Source organism: Dipodomys spectabilis, unplaced genomic scaffold (assembly GCF_019054845.1).
Source record: "Dipodomys spectabilis isolate Male_0828 unplaced genomic scaffold, ASM1905484v1 ptg000069l, whole genome shotgun sequence".
NCBI classification, from domain to species: domain Eukaryota; kingdom Metazoa; phylum Chordata; class Mammalia; order Rodentia; family Heteromyidae; genus Dipodomys; species Dipodomys spectabilis.
In genome coordinates, this window is record NW_024870746.1 from 21,160,644 (window position 1) to 21,184,685 (window position 24,042).

General features: G+C 51.2%; 1 protein-coding gene across 1 annotated transcript in view; it reads left to right on the forward strand.

Annotated features, from left to right (window-relative positions):
* Lamb3 (laminin subunit beta 3) overlaps positions 1-24,042 on the forward strand; it is a 140,415-nt gene that overhangs the window by 113,357 nt on the left and 3,016 nt on the right. Inside the window, exons 9-26 of the mRNA XM_042682059.1 lie at positions 27-100; positions 4,903-5,094; positions 6,091-6,154; positions 6,534-6,727; positions 8,635-8,755; positions 9,501-9,689; positions 10,813-10,968; positions 11,809-12,005; positions 12,393-12,504; positions 13,236-13,614; positions 15,433-15,593; positions 15,723-15,943; positions 16,219-16,416; positions 16,732-16,876; positions 20,474-20,681; positions 21,013-21,154; positions 21,545-21,721; positions 22,779-22,932. Coding sequence (XP_042537993.1) covers positions 27-100; positions 4,903-5,094; positions 6,091-6,154; positions 6,534-6,727; positions 8,635-8,755; positions 9,501-9,689; positions 10,813-10,968; positions 11,809-12,005; positions 12,393-12,504; positions 13,236-13,614; positions 15,433-15,593; positions 15,723-15,943; positions 16,219-16,416; positions 16,732-16,876; positions 20,474-20,681; positions 21,013-21,154; positions 21,545-21,721; positions 22,779-22,932 — 3,084 coding nt within the window. The remainder of the gene's footprint in view (positions 1-26; positions 101-4,902; positions 5,095-6,090; positions 6,155-6,533; positions 6,728-8,634; positions 8,756-9,500; positions 9,690-10,812; positions 10,969-11,808; positions 12,006-12,392; positions 12,505-13,235; positions 13,615-15,432; positions 15,594-15,722; positions 15,944-16,218; positions 16,417-16,731; positions 16,877-20,473; positions 20,682-21,012; positions 21,155-21,544; positions 21,722-22,778; positions 22,933-24,042) is intronic.

Consider the following 24,042-nt stretch of genomic DNA (forward strand, 5'->3'; position numbering starts at 1 on the left):
AATGTTCCTACTTTTTGTCTTCCCAGATGTGAGCCCCGTCTCTCTGCAGCTGGACCTGGACAGGAGATTTCAGCTTCAGGGTATCATGATGGACTTTAAGGTGTGCTTTTGGGGGATAGCAGTCGATAGGAGAGGGGACCTGGGCCATCTGGATTCAAGCCATAAAGAAGCACAGCGTTCTTGTCTCCTTGGGCTGGGATAATAGCACCACACGCAGGGTGGGCTGACCTCTTCCAGGCAGGGCCTGCATCATAATGACACATGAGGACTGGGAGAACAGTGGTACTTCTGAAACTTCTGTATATTCTCATCCCTTCTGTACCTATATCTTTTTTTTTTTGGTCTGTCGTGGGTCTTGAACTCTGGGTCTGAGTGCTGTCCCTGAGCTCTTCAGTTCAAGGCTAGTGCTCTACCACTAGAGCCACAGCGCCACTTCCCATTTTCTGGTGGTTAATTGGAGATAAGAGTCTCACAGACTTTTCCTGCCCGGGCTGGCTTTGAACCACGATCCTCAGATCTTAGTCTCCTGAGTAGCTAGGATTACAGGCGTGAGCCACCGGCACCTGGCTGTAACCCACATCTCTAACCTGTCTAATCAATTCAGCTCTACCAAGTGCTAATTCTATTGGGCTTGGTTGCTATGATGGTTTGGATACAAAATATTCCCCCCACCCCTACCCCAAAGACTGATATGTTAAGGATTTTCCCCCAGCTGATAGATTCAATCATCAAGAGGCGATTGGCTCATGGGGGCTCTGATAAACAATGGATTGACCCATGGATGGATTCATAATGTCATGGCATATTGGGAGGTGATGGAAACTTTTGAGGTGAGGCCTCGTTGAAGGAAGTAGGTCTCTGGGGTACATCCTTAGAGTCTGTGTCTTTCCCCGGGTGCCTCTGTCTCTGTCTCTCTTCCTCATCTCATCTGTGAGGTGAGCTACCTTGTCCTACTACTTGTTTCCACAGGTTGTTGTCACTACGGGTCTATAGTGGTTGGCTCAGTTGAGTATGGACTGGAACCTGTGATGCCATTAACCGCAGTAAATCTTTTCTCTTTTAACTTCTTTCTCTTAAATATTTGTCACCGCGGTGACCAGCCTGCCTAACACAGTTGTTCATTGCACAGTTGTCTGTTCTTGGTGCATTCTGTTTCAGCAACTCTGCAGACGAGTTTGCATGTAACCAAGCACCTGGCACTCACCTCGGTGAAGCATTCATCCGTGGAACAGCTCTCTCCATAGCCAAGCCACCCATGCAGTGCTTTACCTTCCCAAAGTGCTTTCTCATCTTCTCTTAGCTCAACCTTAGATACTCCTTTTAGAGAGTGATGGGTTTTTCTTTTTCCCTTCAGAAATTTTATTTTATTTTTTTATTTATAATCAGTCAGCTATGAAAGGATCAAGTTTGGTTAATAGGACTGGATGATCAGGAAAGGCAGTATTATTTTCAGGAGTCAAAAATGAACTTGGAAGGGCTGGGAAGGTGGCTCAGTGGTAGAGCGCTTACCTTGCATGCATGAGGCCCTGGGTTCGATTCCTCAGCACCACATAAGCAAAAAGAGAAAAAAACCAGAGGTGGCGCTGTGGCTCAAGTGGTAGAGCGCTAGCCTTGAGCTGAAGAGCTGAGGGACAGCGTCCAGGCCCAGAGTGCAGGCTCCATGACTGGACCCAAAAAAAAAAAAATGAACTTGGAGTAAAAAGTAACAGGACCTAATTTCTTACGTGACTGAGGAAGTTGTTTCTAAGAGCCATGCCCTACAAAAAGATCAAAAGTATTTTGAGAAATGCCAGCATCATTTGAACATATGCCCAGTCTCTGAAGGTGACAGATTTGAAGGGCAACATTCAATTGAATACTTTCTTTTTTTCTTCCTGGTATCAGGGTTTAAACTCAGGGTCTTGAGCTTACTCAGCTTGCCTGACTAAATGGTTCTTACCTCTTAAGCCATACCTCTAGCCCAGATTTTTGCTGATTGTTTTGAAGATGGAGACTCACAGACTTTTCTTCTTGACGCTAGCTTTAAACTGTGTTCCTCTGGATCTTGGTCTCCTGTGTAGCTAGGATTAAGCCACTGCTGCGTTGTTTCACTTGGATACAGTTAAATGGTCTCATTGATTTATGTTCTTCCATGCACTGGTTTGACCATTCTTACCACATACTTACTGAACACTGGTTGTGTGTTAGGTTTGGTGTCAGACATTAGGAATAGAAAGATGAATGAAACTGAGTCACAGTCCTTAAGTTGCTTTTTCTACAGTAGGAAAGACAAAGACCCAGCAGTGAGGAAGTGTGAGGAATTCTGAGACATGGGCAGGAAGACCTGTTGGTGAGCCTGGGAGGCACATCTGGCTGGCTCTGCCTTGGAGTCTGGGAGAGGTGGTCAGACAATGCACTTGGGGGAAGATGACACTCCAAAGGCCAGTAATAGCCAGGGGAAAGGCCATGTTCATTCTGGGTGGAGAGAACAGCAAACGCAAAGGCTAGGAGATAATATATAGTTGGGGTGGGGTGGGGACAAGGAAATGCACACCTGATGTGGGGTGAGTTCATAGATGTGAATGTGTAGAAGGAGTGACTAAGGGTGTACCATTTATTCAGCAAATATATCCTATATACCCATTGCGTTCTAGGTTCTGGGGAACCACTGTGAGCAATACAGGTGAGAGGGTCTATAATCTAGTAGGTCTACATACTGTTTTTCAGCCAAGGGCAATCCTGCCTTCCCTCCCCCACTACAGGCTACTTGACAAATTCTGGAGACAATTTTGGCCCTCCCAACTGTGGGCAAGTTATTGACACCTGGTAGGTAGAGGGAAGGGGTGCTGATAACTATCCTAAAGAGCATAAGGCAGCTTTTACATTGAAGTTATCCACCCACAATAATAATAGCACCAAGAGGGAAAAGTCCTGGTCTAGTATGAAAACTAGAGTAGGAAACAGACAAATAAACAGTTAAAAATTGTGGTGATATTTGTGAAGGAGAGAAGATGCTAGAATACGAAATAATTGGGTAGGCTAGGCATGTGTGGGCACATGAGACAGATAAGAGAAAGATCTGCATGAAGAAATGACATTTGAACCGAGAACCAAAGAGGAGAAGGAACTCATGGGAAAGGGGTGGGAGCATTCCAAGCAGAAGGAAAACAGGTTCAAAGGGTCTGAGGAGGGCATGATGTGGGGTACCGCAGAGCTGGTTGATGTGGAGGTGGGCTGACCTGAGGTGAGGAGGCAGGCAGGGCTCAGGGAACACTCATTCTGGCACTAGCTTAGTTTTGATTTGGGAGCAGTGGATGTGTTAGCTCACTTTTGGTCACCATGACAAAGTACTTGAGAGGAAAATTAGGAGGAGGAGGGAATTTATTTTGCTTGGTGGTTTCAGAAGTTTCCTTCCATGGCCAGTTGGTTCCTTCACTGTGAATCTGTGGTAAAGACAGACATCAGGGTAGAAAGCTAGTGGTAGGGATAAATTGCTCACATCATGGAATCCAGGAAGGAGAGAGAGAAAAGATAAAGAGAGAGAGAGACAGAGAGAGAGGCAGAGACAGAGAGAGAGAAGAGAAGAGGAAAGGGAGAAGAAGCGGGGAAGGAAGAGGGGAAGGAAGAGAGAGAGAGAGGAGGAAAAGTGCTCAGGTCCCAATGTATTTTCAAGACTATGCCCCCAATGACTTTAAATTAGACCCTACCTCCTAAAGTTTCTGCTACCTCCCAGTCACGCCATCAGCCGAGAGCAAGCTTGAACACATAAGCTTTTGAAGGACATTTAAGAACCAAGCCGTGACATTCTTTCCCTAGTTCCCAGTTGCTGGTGTTCATCTCAAAATGCAAAGTGCATTTAGTCCATCTCCAAGAGTCCGCATTATCCCAACAGTTCCAGCCAAATCCAAAGTCACTTCTGAGAGTCAAGACAAACTTTCAGCTATGAACCCCTGTAGAAATGACGAACATATATATATATATATATTTAATCCAGGTTATATACTCCCTACAGACAATGGTGGTAACTGGTACATTTCCAGTGGAAAAGGGAGAAACAGGGATATGGAAAGGAGGGACTGGACTAAAACAAGATTAAAAACCCAACAGGCACACATTAAATCCCAAAGCTCTATGTCAGGCATTCAGGATACACAGTACAGATGTGGGTTCCCAAAAGTTGGGGCAGTAATATGCCTCTGGCCTTGGTGGCTGTAGGCTACAAGGGGCTGGAGTGATAGGTACCCTATTCTGTTTTGTAAAGAAGGTTCTTTATGGTGACAGGTGTGACTGAGGTAAGAATGAACAAGGGGGAATCAGATGGAGCTCCTAGAAAAGTATGACGGAGAGGAGGCACTAAGGCTAGAGAGATGGGCCTTACTCGGGATCTATATGGGAGGTGGAGTTTATGAACCTGTAGTGAGAGGAAGAGGTGCATGCTGGGAAGTCACTGGATGGAATTGCCTTGAGAAGGAGCAGGGGGTCACAGTACATTGTGCCATACAAGTGGCTTACGTTTCATGGTAGGCCTGTGTAGACTGAGATCAGGTATCACCATCAGAGCATCATTTAGAAGATCTTTCTGGTGAAAGATGGTTTGGAGCACCAGGACAGAGGCTGGACAGGAGTTTCAGGCTGTGGCACTAATTCAAGTTCATTGTGACCTTTGGCTTGGGAGGCCTGGGCTATGGACCAGTCTTCTGGAATACAGAGATTGTTGTAATTAACTTTCCACCGTTCCCGTAGGGACAGACTTCTCTGGCCTGTGGTGAATTGAACCTGGATGTTCTTCAGCCCACGTGTTGTTTCCGGCTTCTTTTCTCCCTTCACCCTACTAGGATGATCTTCCTGTGATCGTGTCCCACTGGGTACAATCCTTCCTTCCCATCGGTCTCTCAGAGCCCTGCTCTGTCCTTGTTCCTGCAGGGTCCCATGCCTGCAGGCATGCTGATTGAGCGCTCTTCAGACTTTGGCAGGACCTGGAAGGTGTACCAGTACCTGGCTTCTGACTGTGCGTCTGCCTTCCCCCGGATCCGTCAGGGCCAGCCTCAGAGCTGGCAGGATGCTCGGTGCCAGCCTATTTCCCAGAGGCCGAATGGGCATCAAGATGGTGGGAAGGTAGGTAGAAGGAACCTTCAAAAAGGAGATGGAGAAACCCTACCTCCCCCAGCGCTCAGGCGCTGCCTTCTTTCCTTGGCTGAGTGGCACTGCAGAGCTGCTCTCTGGAGACCAAGGGTCAGAGTGTGTTCTCTCTGTGGGTGGTGCATCTCCTGCCTTCGGGCCCAGTAGCTTCTTCTTATGCCCTTCTCCATCCTATGCTATACTCCTGCTCCAGACCCCAGATCAGAGCACAGGAATTTTCCCAATTTATAGAGGGTTGAATTGAAAACTTTTGGAGATATTCAAGGGAACTCAGCTTTAATGAGTGGTAAGAAACATAGTCAGTATTGAGGTTTGTAGAGTTTTCTTTTTTCTTTTTTTTTTTTGGGGGTCCAGTCGTGGGGTCTGAACTCTGGGCCAGGGCGCTGTCCCTCAGCTCTTCAGCTCAAGGCTAGCGCTCTACCACTTGAGCCACAGCACCACTTCCGGCTTTTTTCTTTTTGCATATGTGGTGCTGAGGAATCGAACCCAGGGCCTCATGCATGCAAGGCAAGCACTCTACCACTGAGCCACCTTCCTAGCCCCAAGGTTTGTAGAGTTTTCTAGGTAGAGTGGCCACTACATCCATGTATCCTTGGATATTAGATCTTCTCATCCATCCTTGGTCATTGGAAAAGTATTCTCCCCTGAACCTTCAGTTGTAGATAATGTCTCTCACCATGATTTTTGACCCAAGAAAATTAGGCAAGTCTTGTATTTTCTACTGGAGAAAAGATCTTGTATACATGTATGTGTACACACACACACACACACACACACAGAGTTATGGCCCAGTTAATACCTGCTGGCCAAGAACAGGTAACAGACCTCATATCCATGATCTTTCCCATGTTGTTCCAAGCAAGAAGGGGACTAGACTTAAAAGGAAAGGCATGGAAATGGAGCGGAAGCCTTCTTCTGAGCTTGAGGTAGACTACCTCTTATATAATTTTTCCCATTTCCCTCTCTATATAGGTCCAACTTAACCTTATGGATTTAGCATCTGGGATTTCAGCGTCTCAAGGTCAAAAAATTCAAGGTCAGTTAGGCTACATTCTTTGCTCATGGAACTGTGGGTGGGGAATGATACAAACTGAGACCACGGTCATGGAAATTTCCTGTTCCTGCCTGTTTGTCTAACAAATTGGGATTCAGTACTTGCCCTGTTTACCCTGTACGGAGGGATATTGTATGTGTGAAGCTATGAGCAGGTTGAGGCCTGGTGTAAGGAACATGAAGGCAGCAAGGAGGGGTGGTCAGACGAGAATTCTTTTCCTTTTCCTAATTCTTCTGGCACAGCCATGTCCGGAGCTGGCTTCACTCTGATCTCTTGGGCAGCCTAGGGCAGGGGTTCTATTTGCCGTGTTCCCTTTACTCTTCGCTTCATTTTCCTTCACTCTTCACTGTTGCCCTCTCAGAGTTGGGAGACATCACAAACTTGAGAGTCAACTTCACCAAATTGGCTCCTGTGCCCCAGCGGGGCTTCCACCCTCCCAGCGCCTACTTTGCCGTGTCCCAGCTACGTTTGCAGGGCAGCTGCTTCTGTCATGGCCATGCTGACCGCTGTGCCCCCAAGCCTGGCGCCTCCGCACATCCCTCCACTGCCGTGAAGGTAATGGACCAGAGTGAGGAGGGAGGCTGGGGAGAAGAAGGACCGGGGCAGACCCCGCTTGTTCAGGTTCCTGTGAGGCAGGCAGGCCACTAATTTAAGAGCAGTCATGAAAATAAACCTAAGGTGAGTACTGTGTCAGCAATCAGAATTATACATTACTTCTGCAGGAGTCCTTTGTGACTGGATGGGCATAGCTTTGATTTTCAGTTGTATGTGGAGCAAATGTGCAGGCATCAGTGAGGAACCTGGGTTACACATGGCAATTATAATATGTGAATTCTTATTTATAATACTATTATGTAAATTTAAAAACATGACTATGAATTATAACTGCCTTGGGAGCTTAAAACAACAACAAACTAGCCCAGGCTTCTACTTCGAGATATTCTGACTTTGTTACTGGTTTTTCAAGCTCCAAGTGATTTACTTTTACTGCCCTGCCAAGGTTGATATCCACCGATCTAGGGATTCTAAAGGTTCGTCTGCGTGGTAAGATCTGCACTGATGAGGGATAACTATTAATACACACAGGAAGTTTATCCCGACTAGCTGAATTGGGTTCAGCAGAGATAGAGGTAGAGAAGCTGCGGTTCAGCTCCCCAGAGGATCACTCTGTGAATCCAGATGTGTGAACCCCGAGCATAGGAGACAGAGCCTTGAGCTAAAAAAAAAATGCACAAGGACCTTTCCCTGGCCTTTTTCTGGGGCTTCGATTCTCCTAGCAAACATGGGAGCACCATATGAACTCTAGAACACGTGTGTGCACACACACACACATAATCAAAGAAAATGGTCTGTAAGGGAAGTACAGAAAAACGAGTAGCAATTGGTTCTGTTCCTTCCACTTCTGGGCCCTTTCCTTCCCTTGACGGCAGAGGAGCCCGGAAGGAGGCTAGCTCAGAGGACAAGTGTTCTGCTAGAGCCTGTAAGAGGAAGAACAAGAAGCTGGGATAAATAGGATGGCTGAGATGTGTGCTGGGAATGTGAAGGAGGTAGTGAGCTATCAGCTCTGGTGGGTCTCGAATATGACTCCCCAGTAGTAGAATCACTGGTGTCCTGGCCTTGTCCCTCAGGGCTCTGGTTGAATTCGTTCTGGCCATTGCTATCTAGAAAAATGTGTCCTGGATACTTGTGAAGTTCCACCAGGGCTGAAAGGAGATGGTATTCTAGTTGGAAGTTACTGGGTAGGATTTTGCTGGTGAATGCAAAAGTAAGAGAATTCTAGACAGAAGAAAAGAACCAGGAAGGACTAGAAGATGGTGAAAGAGTAGGGCTTGTAGAGGGAGCACCTGGAACTGATGAGAATGAGTGAACATGGTACAGGCCTCGAATGCCGTGCTCAGGGTGCTGGGCTTCATTTGGAAGGCACTTAACACACAATAGCTCTTCTATTTTTACTGCCTTCATGAATCTACTAGCAATTCATTCTATAAGTCCTAGGAGGCCTATGAGTCCCATCCTTAGCCCTGGATTGCTGCAGAGGATACCCCAGAATCTCTAGAGTCTCACCAACAAGTGTGTGAGCACCTCTCAGGAGCACCTTAGACTGCTCATCTTGGGCGTGCCCAAGTAAAAACAATGAGCTTGAAAAATCTTTGCTAGAGGAGTATTTCGGCATGCATACACACACACACACACACACACACACACATACACGCACACACACACACACACACACACACACACACACACACTCATGCCTGTGTGCTCACATATACAGAGACCAAGGCAGGTGGGCAGGCCAAAGTCACAAGAGCTGTAAGGATGAGTCTGAAGAGTCCAGGGACAGCTGGAAGGGCTGAAGTCTAGCCTGGAGTCCTGGGCAGGAGAGTCAGAGGGGAGAGGGCAGGTTTTCCCTGCTGGTTTCCTGTGTTAATTATCCTGGTGACCCCGGCCCCTTCTCCCAGGTCCATGATGTCTGTGTCTGCCAACACAACACTGCTGGCCCCAACTGTGAGCGCTGCGCACCCTTCTACAACAACCGGCCCTGGAGACCTGCAGAGGGCCAGGATGCTCATGAATGCCAAAGTAAGAGTCTGGGAGTCACCCCCTATCTCAGAGTGACTAGATTTGGGGCTCATCTTTCTGTATATTAACTGACCTTGCCAAGAACCCGGGAGGGAACTTCTTTTGATTCTTTGAATGAGACTCACATGTCAGGCCTGCGCCTTAAGGCCTTCTGGTTATGCTTGTGGTGCGGGATGGAGGAGGGTATTGAGGTGCCATCCATCCCCTACTCCTCTACCTCCTCCGCAGCCAGCGTCAGAGGGACCAAGGTTAGGTCTCTGTTGGTGTCGCTTGGCTTTCATGGTGGTGTCCCCAGAACCTTCTGGTGGCCTTTCCAGTTTCCTGACTCTGATTTAGGTATCTCTGAGTGTGTGTGTGTGGGGGGGGCACTTACTTCAAATGCCCTTCTGGAGTCTAAGCCTTTAATGTCACAGTCTACAGAGAGGCCACAGCTCTGCAGGTGGCTGTGGGCAGGACTGTGCACAGACCTCTCCAAGGGTTTTTTTTTTTAGGTCCAACATGGCCCCATGTGTCCTCTGTTCTGAGTCTGCCTAACACTGAGGGCCTAGTTCTCATCCGCTCTGCTTCCTTCTGCTCATGGAGCTTGACTTCACTTATAGAACCCTTCTGCACTCTCAGTTTCCCCACTTCCCCTTCCTGGGCATCTGGAAGAGTTGTTAGAGATGTGAGCGTGCTATCTTGGCACGTTCCCTGTGAATGGCAATGGTGCTGGGTAGAGCTCAGCCTCAGGACTTTCTCTCTCCAGGGTGCGATTGCAATGGGCACTCGGAGACCTGTCACTTCGACCCAGCTGTGTTCGCTGCCAGCCACGGGACACAGGGAGGTGTGTGTGACAACTGCCGGGACCACACAGAGGGCAGGAACTGCGAAAGCTGTCAGCTGCACTATTTTCGGAACCGGCGACCCGGTGCTCCCATTCAGGAGACCTGTATCCGTGAGTAGGGGCTCCAGGGACCCAGTGTCACATCTGTCCATGACTCCCTATTTGCCCTGGTAGAACCTATGTCCTTGGGAGACACAGAGCCATCATGAAGGGATGAAGACTTTGTGGTGGCTTGGGACTTCAGCGGGGTTGTTTTAATTGAGTTGTTATTTAGTGATGAAGCGAGTCATTTGTTTGGACCATTACCCAATGAGCTGAGGGATCAATATACAACCTTTGTTAGGGGCAGGGGAAAAGCACAAAACTAATGCATAATCCTTGTCCGCTTGGGGCAATAGGATACAGAATGAAACAGAGGGCTAGAAGCTGCTGCTTTTACCGTGCTGTAATGGGCCTTGGTGTTTATTTTTTCTGTTTTCTTCAACATCAAGAACTCTTCCATGGCAAAGATTATGTCTGCATTCCCTGCCAAATCACTGATGTTCAAGGAATGTTATTGGCTGAACATATCCATGGAGTGGAGTGGAAGAGAGCTAGGGGTGTCTAATATTCTCACTAGTCCATAGCATTGGTATAGGAGCATGCACAGTAGAGAGAAGCAAGTTGATGGAGGCAGCTTTCCTCAGGAAAAGACTTTCAGGGTGAAGAAGTTTGGTGTTTTAAAAGTCATGAAGGGGGAGGGGCAGAGCCAGATGACTTCCTGTTGATATTCTTGGTTTGTGGGAAACATGAGGTAGACTTGAGTTTGACCCCCTGTTCCCAGAGCTTACTAGCAATGTGCTCTCCAGTAAGTTCTATTCCATCCCTGTCATTCTCCTCATCTGTGAGAAAACCTTCACTTTTACAGTCAGTCAAGAGGCTTGCATAAGGCAAAATGTAAGGGTGCCTGGCTCCTAGTAGTTACTTAGGAAATAAAGGCCACAAAAGTGCTTCTACAGTGTTTTACATGTACTTGCTACTGTCTCCTGGCTGTATATTTGCTCATTTATCTGTCATAAGAGGCCGATGAGGGCTGTATTGTTTTTCCACTTGGAGAGGAATGACACAGAAGCGCAGCACAGAGTATGACTTTGCAGAGGTTGGAAGTAAGAAGCAGGCCGACTTGGCTCTTAAACTCATCTGACCTCTCGACTTCTCTTCGTTCCTACCCTGGTGGCTGCTTTTTGGCTGTCAGCTTGTGAATGTGACCCGGATGGGGCAGTGCCAGGGGCTCCCTGTGACCCGAAGACTGGGCAGTGCGTGTGTAAGGAGCATGTGCGGGGAGAACGCTGTGACCTGTGCAAACCGGGCTTCACTGGGCTTACCTACGCCAACCCCCAGGGATGCCACCGTGAGTCAGGGGCCCCCGGGGCCTGGGTGGTGTGGGGCTGTTCATCGTGCTTGCTTCAGCTGGAACCCCACTCCAGGGCACACAGTGGTGATGTGCCGGGCTTTCATTTGCCTGCGAGTCTGATTTCTTGTCTTTCCCCTCCCCGGGTGCTGTGTCACTGTTATCCAGCAGGTGGCAGCACATGCCTGGATTGAATTGAGCCTGAGTCAGCCAGAGCAAGCAAGGGTGGGCAGGAGAGCCTCCAAGCTGCCAGGTGGAAGGCATACTGGCTATGAGTCGGCCATATTATCCACAGTCCCGGCCGGCCTGTAAGGTCCACCCCGGAAGGCAGGGCAGACTCCGCCTTTCTCTTGGTTAATTCTCCTGCCCCCAGTACCTGTGTCACCTAGGCAACTGGTCTACCTGGAGGCAGTCACCAACCCCTCCTCCAAGGCCACATCCTGGGCTGAGGTCACATCCTGTCTGGTCACACCTCCTATCAGACCGTGGGAGGGTCCTAGGCCCTGAGGTCACATCCGGATCCAGTGTGGCCACACCTTCCCCCCACCTGGCCACACCTGGCGGCACCTTCTCTTACCCTCTTCCCTACTTAAACCAGGCATGACATGCCCCTTTCGGCCATGTGCTCCACCATGCACGTCGGCGAGGGCAATGACAAACTTGTCTTCCTGCCTGAATACTGCATAGTGTTCTCTTCATCAGCTAATGAAACCCACCTATTTAATTTACCTTACACTCTCTCGTGGTTCCCCCCACCCCCAGGCTGATTCCCCTCCTGTGGATGTGGGAGCCCTCCTGGGCTGAGCAGGCCTGAGCCCAGCATCTCCCTCCCTCTCTCAGGCTGTGACTGCAGCGTCCTAGGGGCCCGGCAGGACATGCCCTGTGATGAAGAGAGTGGGCGCTGCCTGTGTCTGCCCAATGTGGTGGGCCCCAAGTGTGACCAGTGTGCTCCATCCCACTGGAAGCTGGCCAGCGGCCGGGGCTGCGAGCCATGTGCCTGTGACCCGCGCAACTCCCTCAGCTCCCAGTGCAACCAGGTATGAGGTGGGGATCATCCCGCGAACCTCGCAGCAGCAGAGGGGTCCTGCCCCTTGGCATCTCTGTCTCAGCTGCGCGCTGCCCTCCAGGCCCTTCCACGGTCAGGCAGGGCCGCATCTGTCCCCATTCTCCCTGGGAGAGACCATCAGCCTGCAGCAATGCAGAGCACCTCTGGGCTTTGACTTCTGGCTGGGTAGACCATGTGTTGGGGTGGGGGTGGGGGCGGTGGCTGCGTCCACCAGCACTACAGGCAATCAGTGAGCCTGGGATTCTGTCTGTGGAGTAAGGTCTGGGTAGGACATGAAACACCCCCTCCCTCAAGATACCAGGGCCAAGGCAGAAGCCTGGGAAGACGTGTCCCCTGAATGGGCTTTTCCCCTGCGCAGTTCACAGGGCAGTGTCACTGTCAGGAAGGCTTCAGTGGCCTGAAGTGCAATGCTGCAGCCATGCGCCGGTGTCCTGACCGGACCCACGGAGATACGATTACCGGATGCCAAGGTAAGCACTCTCCACGCAGGGGAGTGAGCGTATGGGTGGGGAGCAGGCTGTGTGTGGAGGGTGTGTCTATGGTTGGTAACGTCCTGTATTGATTGGTTGGTAACACATCCTGTCTTGGCCCAGGCAGTCCCATGAGTACCCATGTCCTCACATTTCCTGGCCTTCCCGCCTCCAGGTCAGGCCAACCTCAGGCAACTCCCACGTAGGGAAAAGAGGGTGGCCTTGATGGTATCTCCCTGAGCAGAAGCATGTCCCAGAAGCAGCAGCCGCAGTCAGGGAGGATGTGAGCTCTCTGGGGCAAAAGTGTATCATTTTCCAGAGTCAGTTGGATAGTGACAGGAACATAGGACTTAGACTTGGCAGACCCTGCCTTGGATCGCAGTGACTAAGCCAGCCCCTTTCCCCTTCTGGACTGGTCTTCTGAGGGAGAAGACACATTAATCCAGCTCTCTGTGTCTCAGTGGCCTCCTCTCTCGTAGTGGAAAGCCTTACGTAACAGGTCAGGCCTAGGTGGAGCTATCAGAAGTTGGAGGTAGGAGGAATGCTATCCAAGGCCAAACCCGGCAAAAGCACGAGACCCTGTGTGAAAGCACAAGGACTGAAGTTTGGGTTCAAGTGGTAGAGTGGCTGCCTAGCAAGTGTGAGGCCTGGGGCCCTTCTGCTCCAGTCTCTCTCCCCCAGACACCATCACCTCCTTGTTCTCCTCTGACTGTCATTTCTCCCGGCTGTAGCCTGTGACTGTGACTTCCGGGGAACAGAGGGTCCAGGCTGTGACAAGGCCTCGGGCCGCTGCCTCTGCCGTCCTGGCATGACCGGGCTCCGCTGTGACCAGTGCCAGCGAGGCTACTGTGACCGCTACCCGGTGTGTGTGGCCTGCCACTCCTGCTTCCAGTCCTACGACGCGGACCTACAGGAAAAGGCTCGGCGTCTTAGCAGCCTTCGCAATGCCACGGCCAGCCTGCGGTCAGGGGCAGGTCTGGAGGACCTGGGCCTGGCCTCCCGCATGCTGGATGCCAGGAGCAAGATCCAGCAGATCCAAGCAATCCTCAGCAGTGCCTCAGCCACAGAGGAGGAGGTGGCCCAGGTGGCCAATGCCATCTTTTCCATCAGGTAGTCCCTTTCCCTCCCTGGTGCGTGCGAGGATCATGCCATGTGCACGCACATTGGGGCCATCCTTACCTTCATATGTGGGGCCCATTGTGCTTCAGATGGCATCTTCCCATGTGCTGTCTTTCATAGCTTCTACAATAGTCCCAGAAGCTTGGAATGGGGGCTGATACTACTTATGTATACATACATACATAAATATGTATGTGTCTCTCTCTCTCTATATATATATTTGATGCTCATCCTGGGGCTTGAACTCCAGGCTTGGGCATTATCCCTGAGTGCTTTTGCTCAAGGCTAGTGCTCTACCTCTTGAGCCACAAATCCACTTCAGGCTTTTTGTGATTAATTGAAGGTAAGTGTCTTGTGGACTTTTCCTGCCTGAGCTGGCTTCCAACTGTGATCCTCAGATCTCAGCCTCCTGAGTAGCTAGGATTACGGGCATCGGCGTCTGGCTATTAGTTCCATGTTGAAGGTGAAACAGGTCCAGATAAAAGTGATGGGACCTTGCTCTGCCTCTCCCAGGGGCCCAGAGCCCCATGCTCTGAGAGCCCCATGCTCTGAGAGCCCCATGCTCTGTGCTCTTTCAAGTGCTGCACGTGGACTGAGGGAGAGGATCAGCTCTGGAGTAGTCGCCCTGAAGGAGGGCATCCGAGAGGCGGAAGTGCTAAAAATAGTCCCCAACTTGAAATGGAAAACTGTCCCGCCCACACCCCCTTGCCCCAGCAGAGGTGCCTTCTTCGTGAGATTAGTTTCGGGAAGCTTCTATTATTAGTTTGCCTTTCCTGAGCACTAGCCAACTTCTGGCTCAGAGCAGTCCACATGTGTAATGGGCAGCAGGGAAAAAGACAGTTTGAGACTAAAGACCGAGGCTTGATCATTTATGGGGGGGGTAGGAGGACTTCTTTTGGGGGGGGCGGCTAGGTATGTAGGAAGAGTGTATTGGGAATTGTTCATTCACTTGTTCACGCCACATGTGTTTTAGAGCATCTACTAGCATTCAAGCATTATCCAAGATATTGAGGATAGTAAAAATGAATATCCGGAGGCTCAGGCAGACATGTGCATCGTGTGGTCATGAGGAGCATGCTAGAAGAGAGCTGCAATGCCCATAGAGGGGTGGGTGCTCCTGGCAGGCTTTACAGGGGTGAGGCTGCCCGATCTCAGGACTGGGCAGTCTTGTCCAGCCACACATGTGGCTGGGAAATGTCTGCGTGGAGTGCCAGGCTATGGGAGGGTGCTCCATGCCTGAGCAGAGCTTCCGCATGGAGAATGTGGGTCCTAGCAGGGAGTCAAGGGTGGCAAAGCGGCAGAGGACGTGGGGGGAGAGGATTTTCTTAGTCAATAGCTGAGAGCCTGAGGGGCATCCTGACCGTCCCCTCCCCCGTCAGGTGGGAATGACCTGCAGGCAGGGGGTGGGGGCGAGCGCTCAGTGGGGAAGTGTGAGCTGCAGAAGGGATTTGAGAGCCACAGCTGAACAGGTGTGGAAACAGGTGTCCGCCTGGAACCAGCCTGGAGGAGCAGGGCAGGGTGAGGGAGGGCTTCCTGTGAGAGCAAGAGCAGGGAGAAGGGGGAGGGGGTGGTCAGGCTCACAGAAGCCAAGAAGATGAAGGCTTCCTGCCTGCATGGGGACCGGTGGAGGCCACGCCCCCCGCTCCAGTGTGTCCCCCAGCCTAGGCCCCGCAGCACATCTGCAGCTGGTCTCTTCTTTCTGCTTCCTTTACCCAAGTCCCTGCCCTGAGGGAGCTGCTTTTTCCTGGACTCAGGAGGAAGCAAAGCCTTCCTGACTGTACTGTAGTGAGTGGTCTTCTCTCATCTCAGGAGAGCTCTTCAGGGTCTGCAGCTGGACCTGCCCCTCGAAGAAGAGATGGCCACCCTCCCGGGAGATCTGGAGAGTCTGGACAGAAGCTTCAGTCGCCTTCTCACTATGTATCAGGGCAAGCGGGAGCAGTTTGAGAAAATAAGCAGTTCTGACCCATCAGGTTGGTTCCCTTACTCCCTGGTCCTGGGCCTGGCCCTGCCCACCTCCTCGCCCTCCTGCCTCCCCCAGCCCTGCTACCTCCGGGCTTCCAGGGTCAGTGCCATCTCTGTGTCCTCTCCTCTTCCCTCAGGAGCCTTCCGGATGTTAACAGCAGCCTATGAGCGGTCAGCCCAGGCTGCTCAGCAGGTGTCTGACAGCTCCCACTTGCTGCGCCAGCTCAGGGACAGCCGTCGGGAGGCAGAAGATCAAGAGAGGCAGGTGGGAGCTGGAGGAGGTGCTGGTGGTCCCCAGCTCGAGGCCCTCCGGCTAGAGATGGCTTCCTTGCCTGACCTGACACCCACCATTAACAAGGTGATTTGGGGGGCACTGGAGTCTTACTTCCTGGAGCCTACTTCCTTCGCTCCCCACGAAGACAAATCTACCCCCAATGAGAACCTACCTGACTCATCTTGACCCTTGTGCCCCTCACCGTGTGCTCAGAGGTTGCCAAGGAAACCTGGTTTCAGGGCCTGGTTGTCATGGAGATGTCTGGTTGTTTATTTCCTGGTGTGGGATGGGAATAGTTGCTGAAGAGCCTTTTTGACACTGCCTCCCCCTGACCCCCCCCACACCCCATCTCTCAACAGCTTTGTGGTGGCTCTAGGCAGATGGCCTGCATCCCAGGAGCATGCCCTGGTGAGCTGTGTTCCCAAGACAACCGCACGACCTGTGGCCCCCACTGTAGGGGTGCCCTCCCTAGGGCCGGAGGGGCCTCCCGCGTGGCAGGGCAGGTGGCTGAGCAGCTACGGGGCTTTAACCTCCAGCTGCAGCAGACCAGGCAGATGGTAGGTACAGTGGAGGAGAGGTAGATAGAGCAGAGGGGCTAGGGTGAGTCAGGCAGTGCAGGATCCTTCCTCTAGTCTGGAGAGCCCGGAGAGCACACGTGACTTGTTAAGGTGTCTGAAACAAGCACAAGATAGTTTGGAGCCAATGTCAGGTGTTTTGTTTAACCCGATAGCCATGTCACTTTTTCCTAGGGTCAAACGAGGTTGGGTGGTTAGGTCTGGAGGTAGAGGGTCATCGTCCACATGATCCTTAGGGGTGGCTGGGAAGCTTGCCGGGGGCTCTCACCCCTTCTGACCCATAGGGTGTGTCAACAGATCAGGGCAGCTGAAGAAGCTGCCTCCCAGGTCCAATCAGATGCCCAGCGTCTGGAGACCCAGGTGAGCACCAGCCGCTCTCAGATGGAGGAAGACGTTGGCCGCGTTAGGCAACTCATCCAGCAAGTGCGGGACTTCCTCTCGGGTGAGCTGGCCTCTACCTCCCCTTGGTTGACGTCCCGGTCCCTGCCTGTCCCTCGGCCCCACATCCCCGTCATCAGCCTGCCACCTTCTGTGTCTGTCTCCGTGCTTTCCATGACCCCAGGCAGACCCTCTCTGTTCCTCATTTGGCCCACAGCCAGGGCTTTCTCTTTGTTCTTCTACTTCGCTGCCTGCTCCCTGTGATTCCATTCTCCATGGAACAGCCTGAAATACCTCTTAAAAAATATATCCGAGTCAGATCACATCGCATTCTTGTTTAATACCCTTCAGTGGCTTCACCTTGTTCTTGGATAAACTCCCAGCTCCTTCTTGGCTTGCAGAGTCTGGCCCCTGTCCATCTCCTGGATGTGACCTTGTATACCTCTTTCCTTCCCTCATTGGATGTCCTTGAATCTGTCAGGCCCTTGCCTGCTACAGGAGCTTTTATTATTTTCTTTGATTGTCTGGGATTCTCTTTCCAAGGCTGCTAGTTCTGATCCTGCAGGTTTTGTTTAAAGGTCATCTTTAAGTAAGAGGAAGCCTTTCCTGCCTTCCTTATCTCTGGTTACCTCCCTCCTGCCCGTTTCTCCTTTGGTGTCTTAACATCATCACATTGTACAGACTCTGTGGGAATTGAGATCATCTGTGAATGTACTGTGTGTCTTCCTACTAGACTGTAAACTCCAAGGGGGCAGAGCTGTCTGTCTGTCCTGTTTATGTCTTCTAATGGAGCACCTAGCTTAGGGCCAGATCCAGAAAGCATCTACCATTCTGGAACCTTCCCTTGCTGCCCTGGAGAGTGAGACAGGACTTAGGAGTCTTGTGTGGCTTTGGGCAGGTTGCTCTTCCTCTTTGCCTCGTCTTCCATTTGTACACAGGGATGGTAGTATTTCATACGCTTCTTCTGAGGATCGACTATCTGGCATAAAACATGCTTTGAAAAATTAGAGGTGCCTTCAGAATGTGAGTTGATATTATGAGATTTCCACTCTCTGCCAGGAATTTGCTTGGCTGGGGGCCCAGTTAATGTGGCTGAGAGCTTTGGGTAACAGTGGGTCTCCTTGCTACTTATTGCTGTGTTTGGCCCCATATAGGCCAAAGCTCTCTCCTGAGTGCAGATGGCAGGTCAGACAGAGGCTCAAAGGATACACAGAGGCCCCGTGATTTGCTTAAGGCCATGAGGCCCAGCTGGGGAAAATTTTACTGGGATACAGGGAGATGAGGCCCAGAACACAAGGACAAAGGGATAGACAAAGTTTGGGGCTCAGATTCTAAGAGGCCCAGAGTCAAGCCCAGCGACACCAGATGACTGCTCATCCTGCGTTAACCTGTATCCAGGGCTTAGGGCCTGAGGGGTAGGAGAGGATTTAATGTTTTTCTCTTCTAGGGGTAGCCAGGCTCTCAGGAGCAAGCAGGGAGCGGAAGGTCTCTTTTGTTAACTTCCTTAGAGCACTTAGAAATGGTGTCCGTAGGACTCAAACTCACTGAGCTCCCTCATCTACAAGCTGTTTTATTGTGGCACTATTGGATGGACACACACACACACACACACACACACACACACACACACGTGTGTGTGTGTGTGTGTGTACCTTGCTAGTGCTTTTCCTTTCACTGGATTCTTTTCCCTTTCCTACTTCCGCCTTACTTAGCAAATTCCCCCTCTAAGAAGCTGTCTGGGAAACCTACTCCCCAGATGGTCTCCCTGGACTTGTCGGCTTCGGGAGGCACCATTCTGCTTCTATTCTAGTGCTTGTGTTTACCCCAGTTTTTCTGTCACTCAGTATTTTACTTCTGTGTTTACGAAACCGTCTCTACCACTAGATTTTGAGCTCTACGGGGGCAAGGACTGAGCCTAACTTGATTTGCAGCCTCAAGTTCTTGTGTAGAGCAGTAAATATCTATTAATCCCCCTCCTACCCTGGGGAGGCAGGGAACCCAAGCCTTTCCTGCAGCTGAAGTTTGGTAGAATACAGGAAGGATGGAAGCTAGATGGGGCGATACTCTTCAGCAGGAGGCTTTTAGGGGAGCAGATGTGTGTTAAACTGTGTCTGGAGAGCAGGACACTGGGTTAGAAGTTCAGGTGGTCAGAGGGGATAAGCCCTTTTAGTTAAACTCTACCAGTCTTGGGCTACAGTCTAGCTGGAGGGACACAGCAATGACCAGGCCTGGCTTCCACCTTCCAGGAATGGTCTTCCACAGGAAGCCTGGGGAGGGGTGCGGGATGGGACTCACGTAACCGGCTGGTGAAGAGAACTTCTAGTTGTGGAGCAAGGCTGGGTTTAAACAGCCCCACAGGTGCGCTAGCTGAGTGCAAATCACATGGGTGAATGGCTGCTTCTTTCCTTCTGAAACTCTTCCATTCCAGGGAGATGTATAAAGTAAATATGAGGAAAGAAGCGGGCAAAGATGTCATTTCTATTCTTCTGACCTTACTCTCCAACTCAGCGTTTGTTGGTAAAACCTCTTGCTAATTGGTTATTACATGTCATACCATACCTTCAGCATGGGGATCATTAATCTCATTTTACCTCCCAGAAATCTTGAGGTCAAAGCTGAGCACCAATGGCTCATGCCTGTAACCTTAGCTACTCAGGAGGGTGAGATCGAGGATTATGGTTCAAAACCAGCCTAGACGGTAAAGTCCACGTTAGCTCCAATTAACTACCAAAAAGCCAGAAGTGGGGCAGTGGCTCAAGTGGTACAGTGCTAGCCTTGAATTAAAAAAACAGCTAAGGGACAGTCCTCAGGCTTTGAATTCAAGTCTTAGTGCCAAAGAAGGAAAGAAAGAGAGAGGAGAGAGAGAGAAGAAAGGGAAGGAGAAAAGAACGAACAAAGGAATGGAGAGAGGGATGAAGGGAGGGAAGAAGGGAGGGAAGGAGACATCTAAGCTCAGAGAAACAATTTGATCCCAGGTTGCTTGAATAGTAAAAGGAAACCAGGACTGAGCCTGTGTGCACTGGGTTAGGATCTGTGGCTGCAGCTATGAGCAAAGCCCAGACCCTGTACTGAACACCCACATTTTTATGGGGGGAGAGAAACGTAAACAAGCTCAAGCCACTCTTCCCATATGGGTGATGCTAAGATTGACAGGGAAAGACTGAGGAGGCCTGGTCTGCGGCGAACAGAGGTTATGGTTCTAGAACTGATGGGTGCGGATGGCCTCTTTGAGACCATGACATTCCAGCAAAGAATGATAATCCTTGTCAGCCTTGGCAAAAGTGAGCACTCCAGCCTAAGGAGGGGTGTGGGGAAGGGGGCATTATTGCCAAGGAAGCAGCTCCACGTCCTGTCTGCTCCCTCCAATTTGGGGCTGATTATGTGTGTGTGGCAGGCATTGTTCAGCACCAGCTGCCTGGTGCCACCACCTCCTCCTCCGGGCCCTCAGCTTCCTGTGGCACCAGACACTTTGCTGCCACAGCTGCGCTGACACTCCACCTCCTCACAGCATGGTACCCAGGACAATCATCCTCCTACAGTGTTCCCCCAGATTCCCCGAGCTATGAGTGCAGCTCAGCTGGAGGGGCTGGCGATCCCTGGGGAGAGGAGTGCCCCCCCCCACCCCCTCCGAGCTGATAGATGGATGACGATTGTCTTACAGACCCTGAAACTGATGCAGCCACCCTCCAGGAGGTAAGCGAGGCTGTGCTGGCTCTGTGGCTGCCCACAGACTCTGCAACCGTCCTGCGGAAGATGAATGAGATCCAGGCCATCGCAGCCAGGCTCCCCAATGTGGACCTGGTACTGTCCCAGACCAAACAGGACATTGCCCGGGCCCGCAGGCTGCAGGCTGAGGCTGAGCAGGCCAGGTATGGCTGTGGGTTGACCAGGCTGGAGCTGATGCTTTGCTTTCCAGTCCCATTGTTAGGAGAGCGTTAGGATCAGAGGGTGGAATCCACGAAGGCAGTTGTGCCCAGGGGCAGGGGCATCTCCGGCATTACTCGTTCTCACCATGTCCCCTGGGGAGGTGGGGGGAATCCCCAGTAGTAACAGTTACTGAGCTGTTCCAGTGTAGCTCTTGCTCTTTGTCTTAGCTGGGAAGGGCAGGCTCCTAGGTGGGTGTGTGAGTTGAAGCGGGCATCTGTTCCTTTGCTGTTCCCTCATTCTGTCTCTCCTTCCCTGCCCTCTTCCCTCCCTCAGGAGCCGGGCCCACACGGTGGAAGGCCAGGTAGAGGAGGTGGTTGGGAACCTAAGGCAAGGCACAGTGGCGCTGCAGGAGGCGCAGGACACCATGCAGGGCACTAGCCGCTCCCTGCGGCTTATCCAGGAGAGGGTCGCTGAGGTGAGACGTGATGGCTTCCCCGCCCCGTATTTGGGAATGGGCAGATTTAGGCATGGACGATGCTACAAAGCAATCCAGTTGGAAACTGAGCTGGAGGTTTTAACAAACGCCTCAGCCTGATTCAGAGAGCCGTACGTTGTTCTCATCTTATGGAGATGCAGAAGGCCCCACCCAGGTGGACTCTGAGCTATGGCGGGGCTGGGGTCAGCTGAAATGGAGGATGAGGAGGCTTGGATGTCCGTGATCAGCTAGGGGTTTGGGAGGAAGCCATCACGATGTCCTGGTTGGGGAGATACTTTGCCGCCTGAAGTGTGGGAGAAAAGATGGGTGGGGGGGAGCACTTGTTGTGAGATCCACCACAAGCCCAGATTCTTCCCTCTTTCCACAAAGGTTCAACAGGTCCTAGTGCCCGCAGAGAAGCTGGTGATGAGTATGACAGAACAGCTGGGCGGCTTCCGGACGCGGATGGAGGAGCTCCGTCGCCAGGCCCAGCAGCAGCGGGCTCAGGCAGCCCAGGCCCAACAGCTAGCAGATGGCACCAACAAGTGGGCACTGAGTGCCCAGGAGGTACTGGGAGAGTGAGGGCAGAGTTAGCCCAGCGGGGCATAGCCAGGGAAGGGGTCCTGAGCAGGATAGGACTGCACATTTTGAGATTATGACTCAAGCACATGTAGAATAACAGGACCAGAGGGGCTCCTGAAGAGCCCAGACTTTTCCAGGCATTGAATTCCACCTCTGGCTGCCTCTGATCCTTGCTCTTCTAATAATGTGGCAGGAAAGCAAAGCAAAGCAAAACATAGCTCGTTCAGAGACACTGATCTAGCTCAGGACGCTCCTGTTCTGCAGATTTGGCGATGACTTGTCCACAGACCTAAAGCTCATCTACAAAGCAGACTCCTTGGTACCCAGAGTGGGGTTTGTCTCCTTTATCCCCAGCTTGTCCAGACACTCAGTTTAGGCAGATACTCTGGGGTCTATCACTATCAGAATTACATCAGAGAAGTTCAAAGAGCCATTGTCAATGCCCTTGAGTACTATCTGCTTCTCCAGGAACACTGGCACGTGCAGTCCTGTTATACTAAGTACACTCCTGAGTAACACTTTTAATATTAGCCTACTATTTTGTTTTTGGTCGGTCATGGAGCTCGAACTCTGGGCCTGGGCGCTGTCCCTCAGCTCTTCAGCTCAAGGCCAGTGCTCTACCACTTGAACCACAGCACCACTTCCAGTTTTCTGAGTGGTTTATTGGAGATGAGAGTCTCACAGACTTCCCTGCCCAGGCTGGCTTTGAACTGTAATCCTTAGGTCTTAGCCTCCTGAGTAGCTAGAATTACAGGTGTGAGCCATCGGCGCCCGGCTTAGCCTATTATTTTGTGCCTGGGATTATGCTTGGAGTGAGGCAGGGAACGACAGTAGAGATGCAAAGAGCAAAGTCTGGAGATTTAACAGAATTTTAACATCATCTGTAGCCTAGGGGTTTTACTGGCAGGCCCAACTCCCTGAGGAATACTAAGAGGCACCTAATCATGGGGCCTACTTGAGTGATGTCGAGAACCTCAGCCACTGGTCTTTAGGACTTCGGATGATGGTGGCGGGGACACTGAGACCAGTCTACTTTCTCCAGGGATTTGAGAGAATAAAGCAAAAGTATGCCGAGCTGAAGGACCGTCTGGGTCGGAGTCCTATGCTGGGTGAGCAGGGCAGCCGCATCCTGAGCGTCAAGACAGAGGCAGAGGAGCTGTTTGGAGAGACCGTGGAGATGATGGACAGGATGAAAGGTGAAGGGTGGTTTTGCTGTGGACTACCGGAGTGTCCCCAAAGGCTGGTTTGCCACCCAGGATTCCCTGAGGCCCCATTCTTGTTGGAGGCACCTGGCTAAGGGGAATGAGGTCAAATGTGACTTAGTGAGCCCCTAGGCTACGTGATGGGGCGGTGGGCGGCACACGGATGTTGACATGCGGTAGCTGAAGAAGCTCACCATCCAGGTGTGGCCATTTGTTCCTGTCACCTGTAAGTCATAAGACTAACTGTACTTAACAACACAAGATAATATGTGACAGGTGATGAGTAGTAAGAGCTTTAACGGTTTTGAGGAGAAATATTCAGCGAAGGTAAAGTTTAGGAAGATTAATGCTTGAGGGGGGCCTGGAAGGAAGTATAGGTTTGTGAGAGGCTCCAAGGAGAAGGAAAAACATCAAGCTACCAAGACTACGCTAGGCATCGTGGCTCACACCACTGCGGCCTTCGGGAATAGCGCAGTTCTGAGTCAGCCTAGGGCGAAAGTTTATGAGACACCAATAAAGTTGGGTGAGGTGGTTGCTTGCCTGTCATCCAGGCGAAGCAGAAATCGTAATAGGAGGATCATGGTTCAGGCTGTTTCTGAGTATACATGTAAGACTATTTGAAAATGAAGAAAGAAAAATGGACTGGGGTAGAGTGCCTGTTTGGCATGTACCAAGGTCAAACTCCAGTACACCACAAAGGAAAAGAAAAACAAATCAAAGGTGGTGAGAAGGAATGAGGTATGTTCCAACTATGGAAACAGGACACACTCAGTGGGAAAGGAGGGTTGAAGGAGACCCTGTGGGGGAGAAGGGGTGTGGCTCTATCTACGGGTGTGGAGGAAAGATGGCTAAGCTGCAGTACCCAGGTGAGTAGGATTCACCTGGTTTGGAAGCAGTAGGGAACCAGGCTCTGAATATGGTGGAGACCAGACCTGATAATAGCTTCTGAGAGGTTCAGAAAGAGGCTTGGAGGTTTCTAGAAACCAGATGATTACTAAAATTTGATGTTGGGGGTCACTGACCCAGTGTCCAGTGCACGATGCAAACATAGTTCCTGATTTTCAGCTGGAGTGTTTGGCAAAAATCTCACCGGGTGGCCAGCTG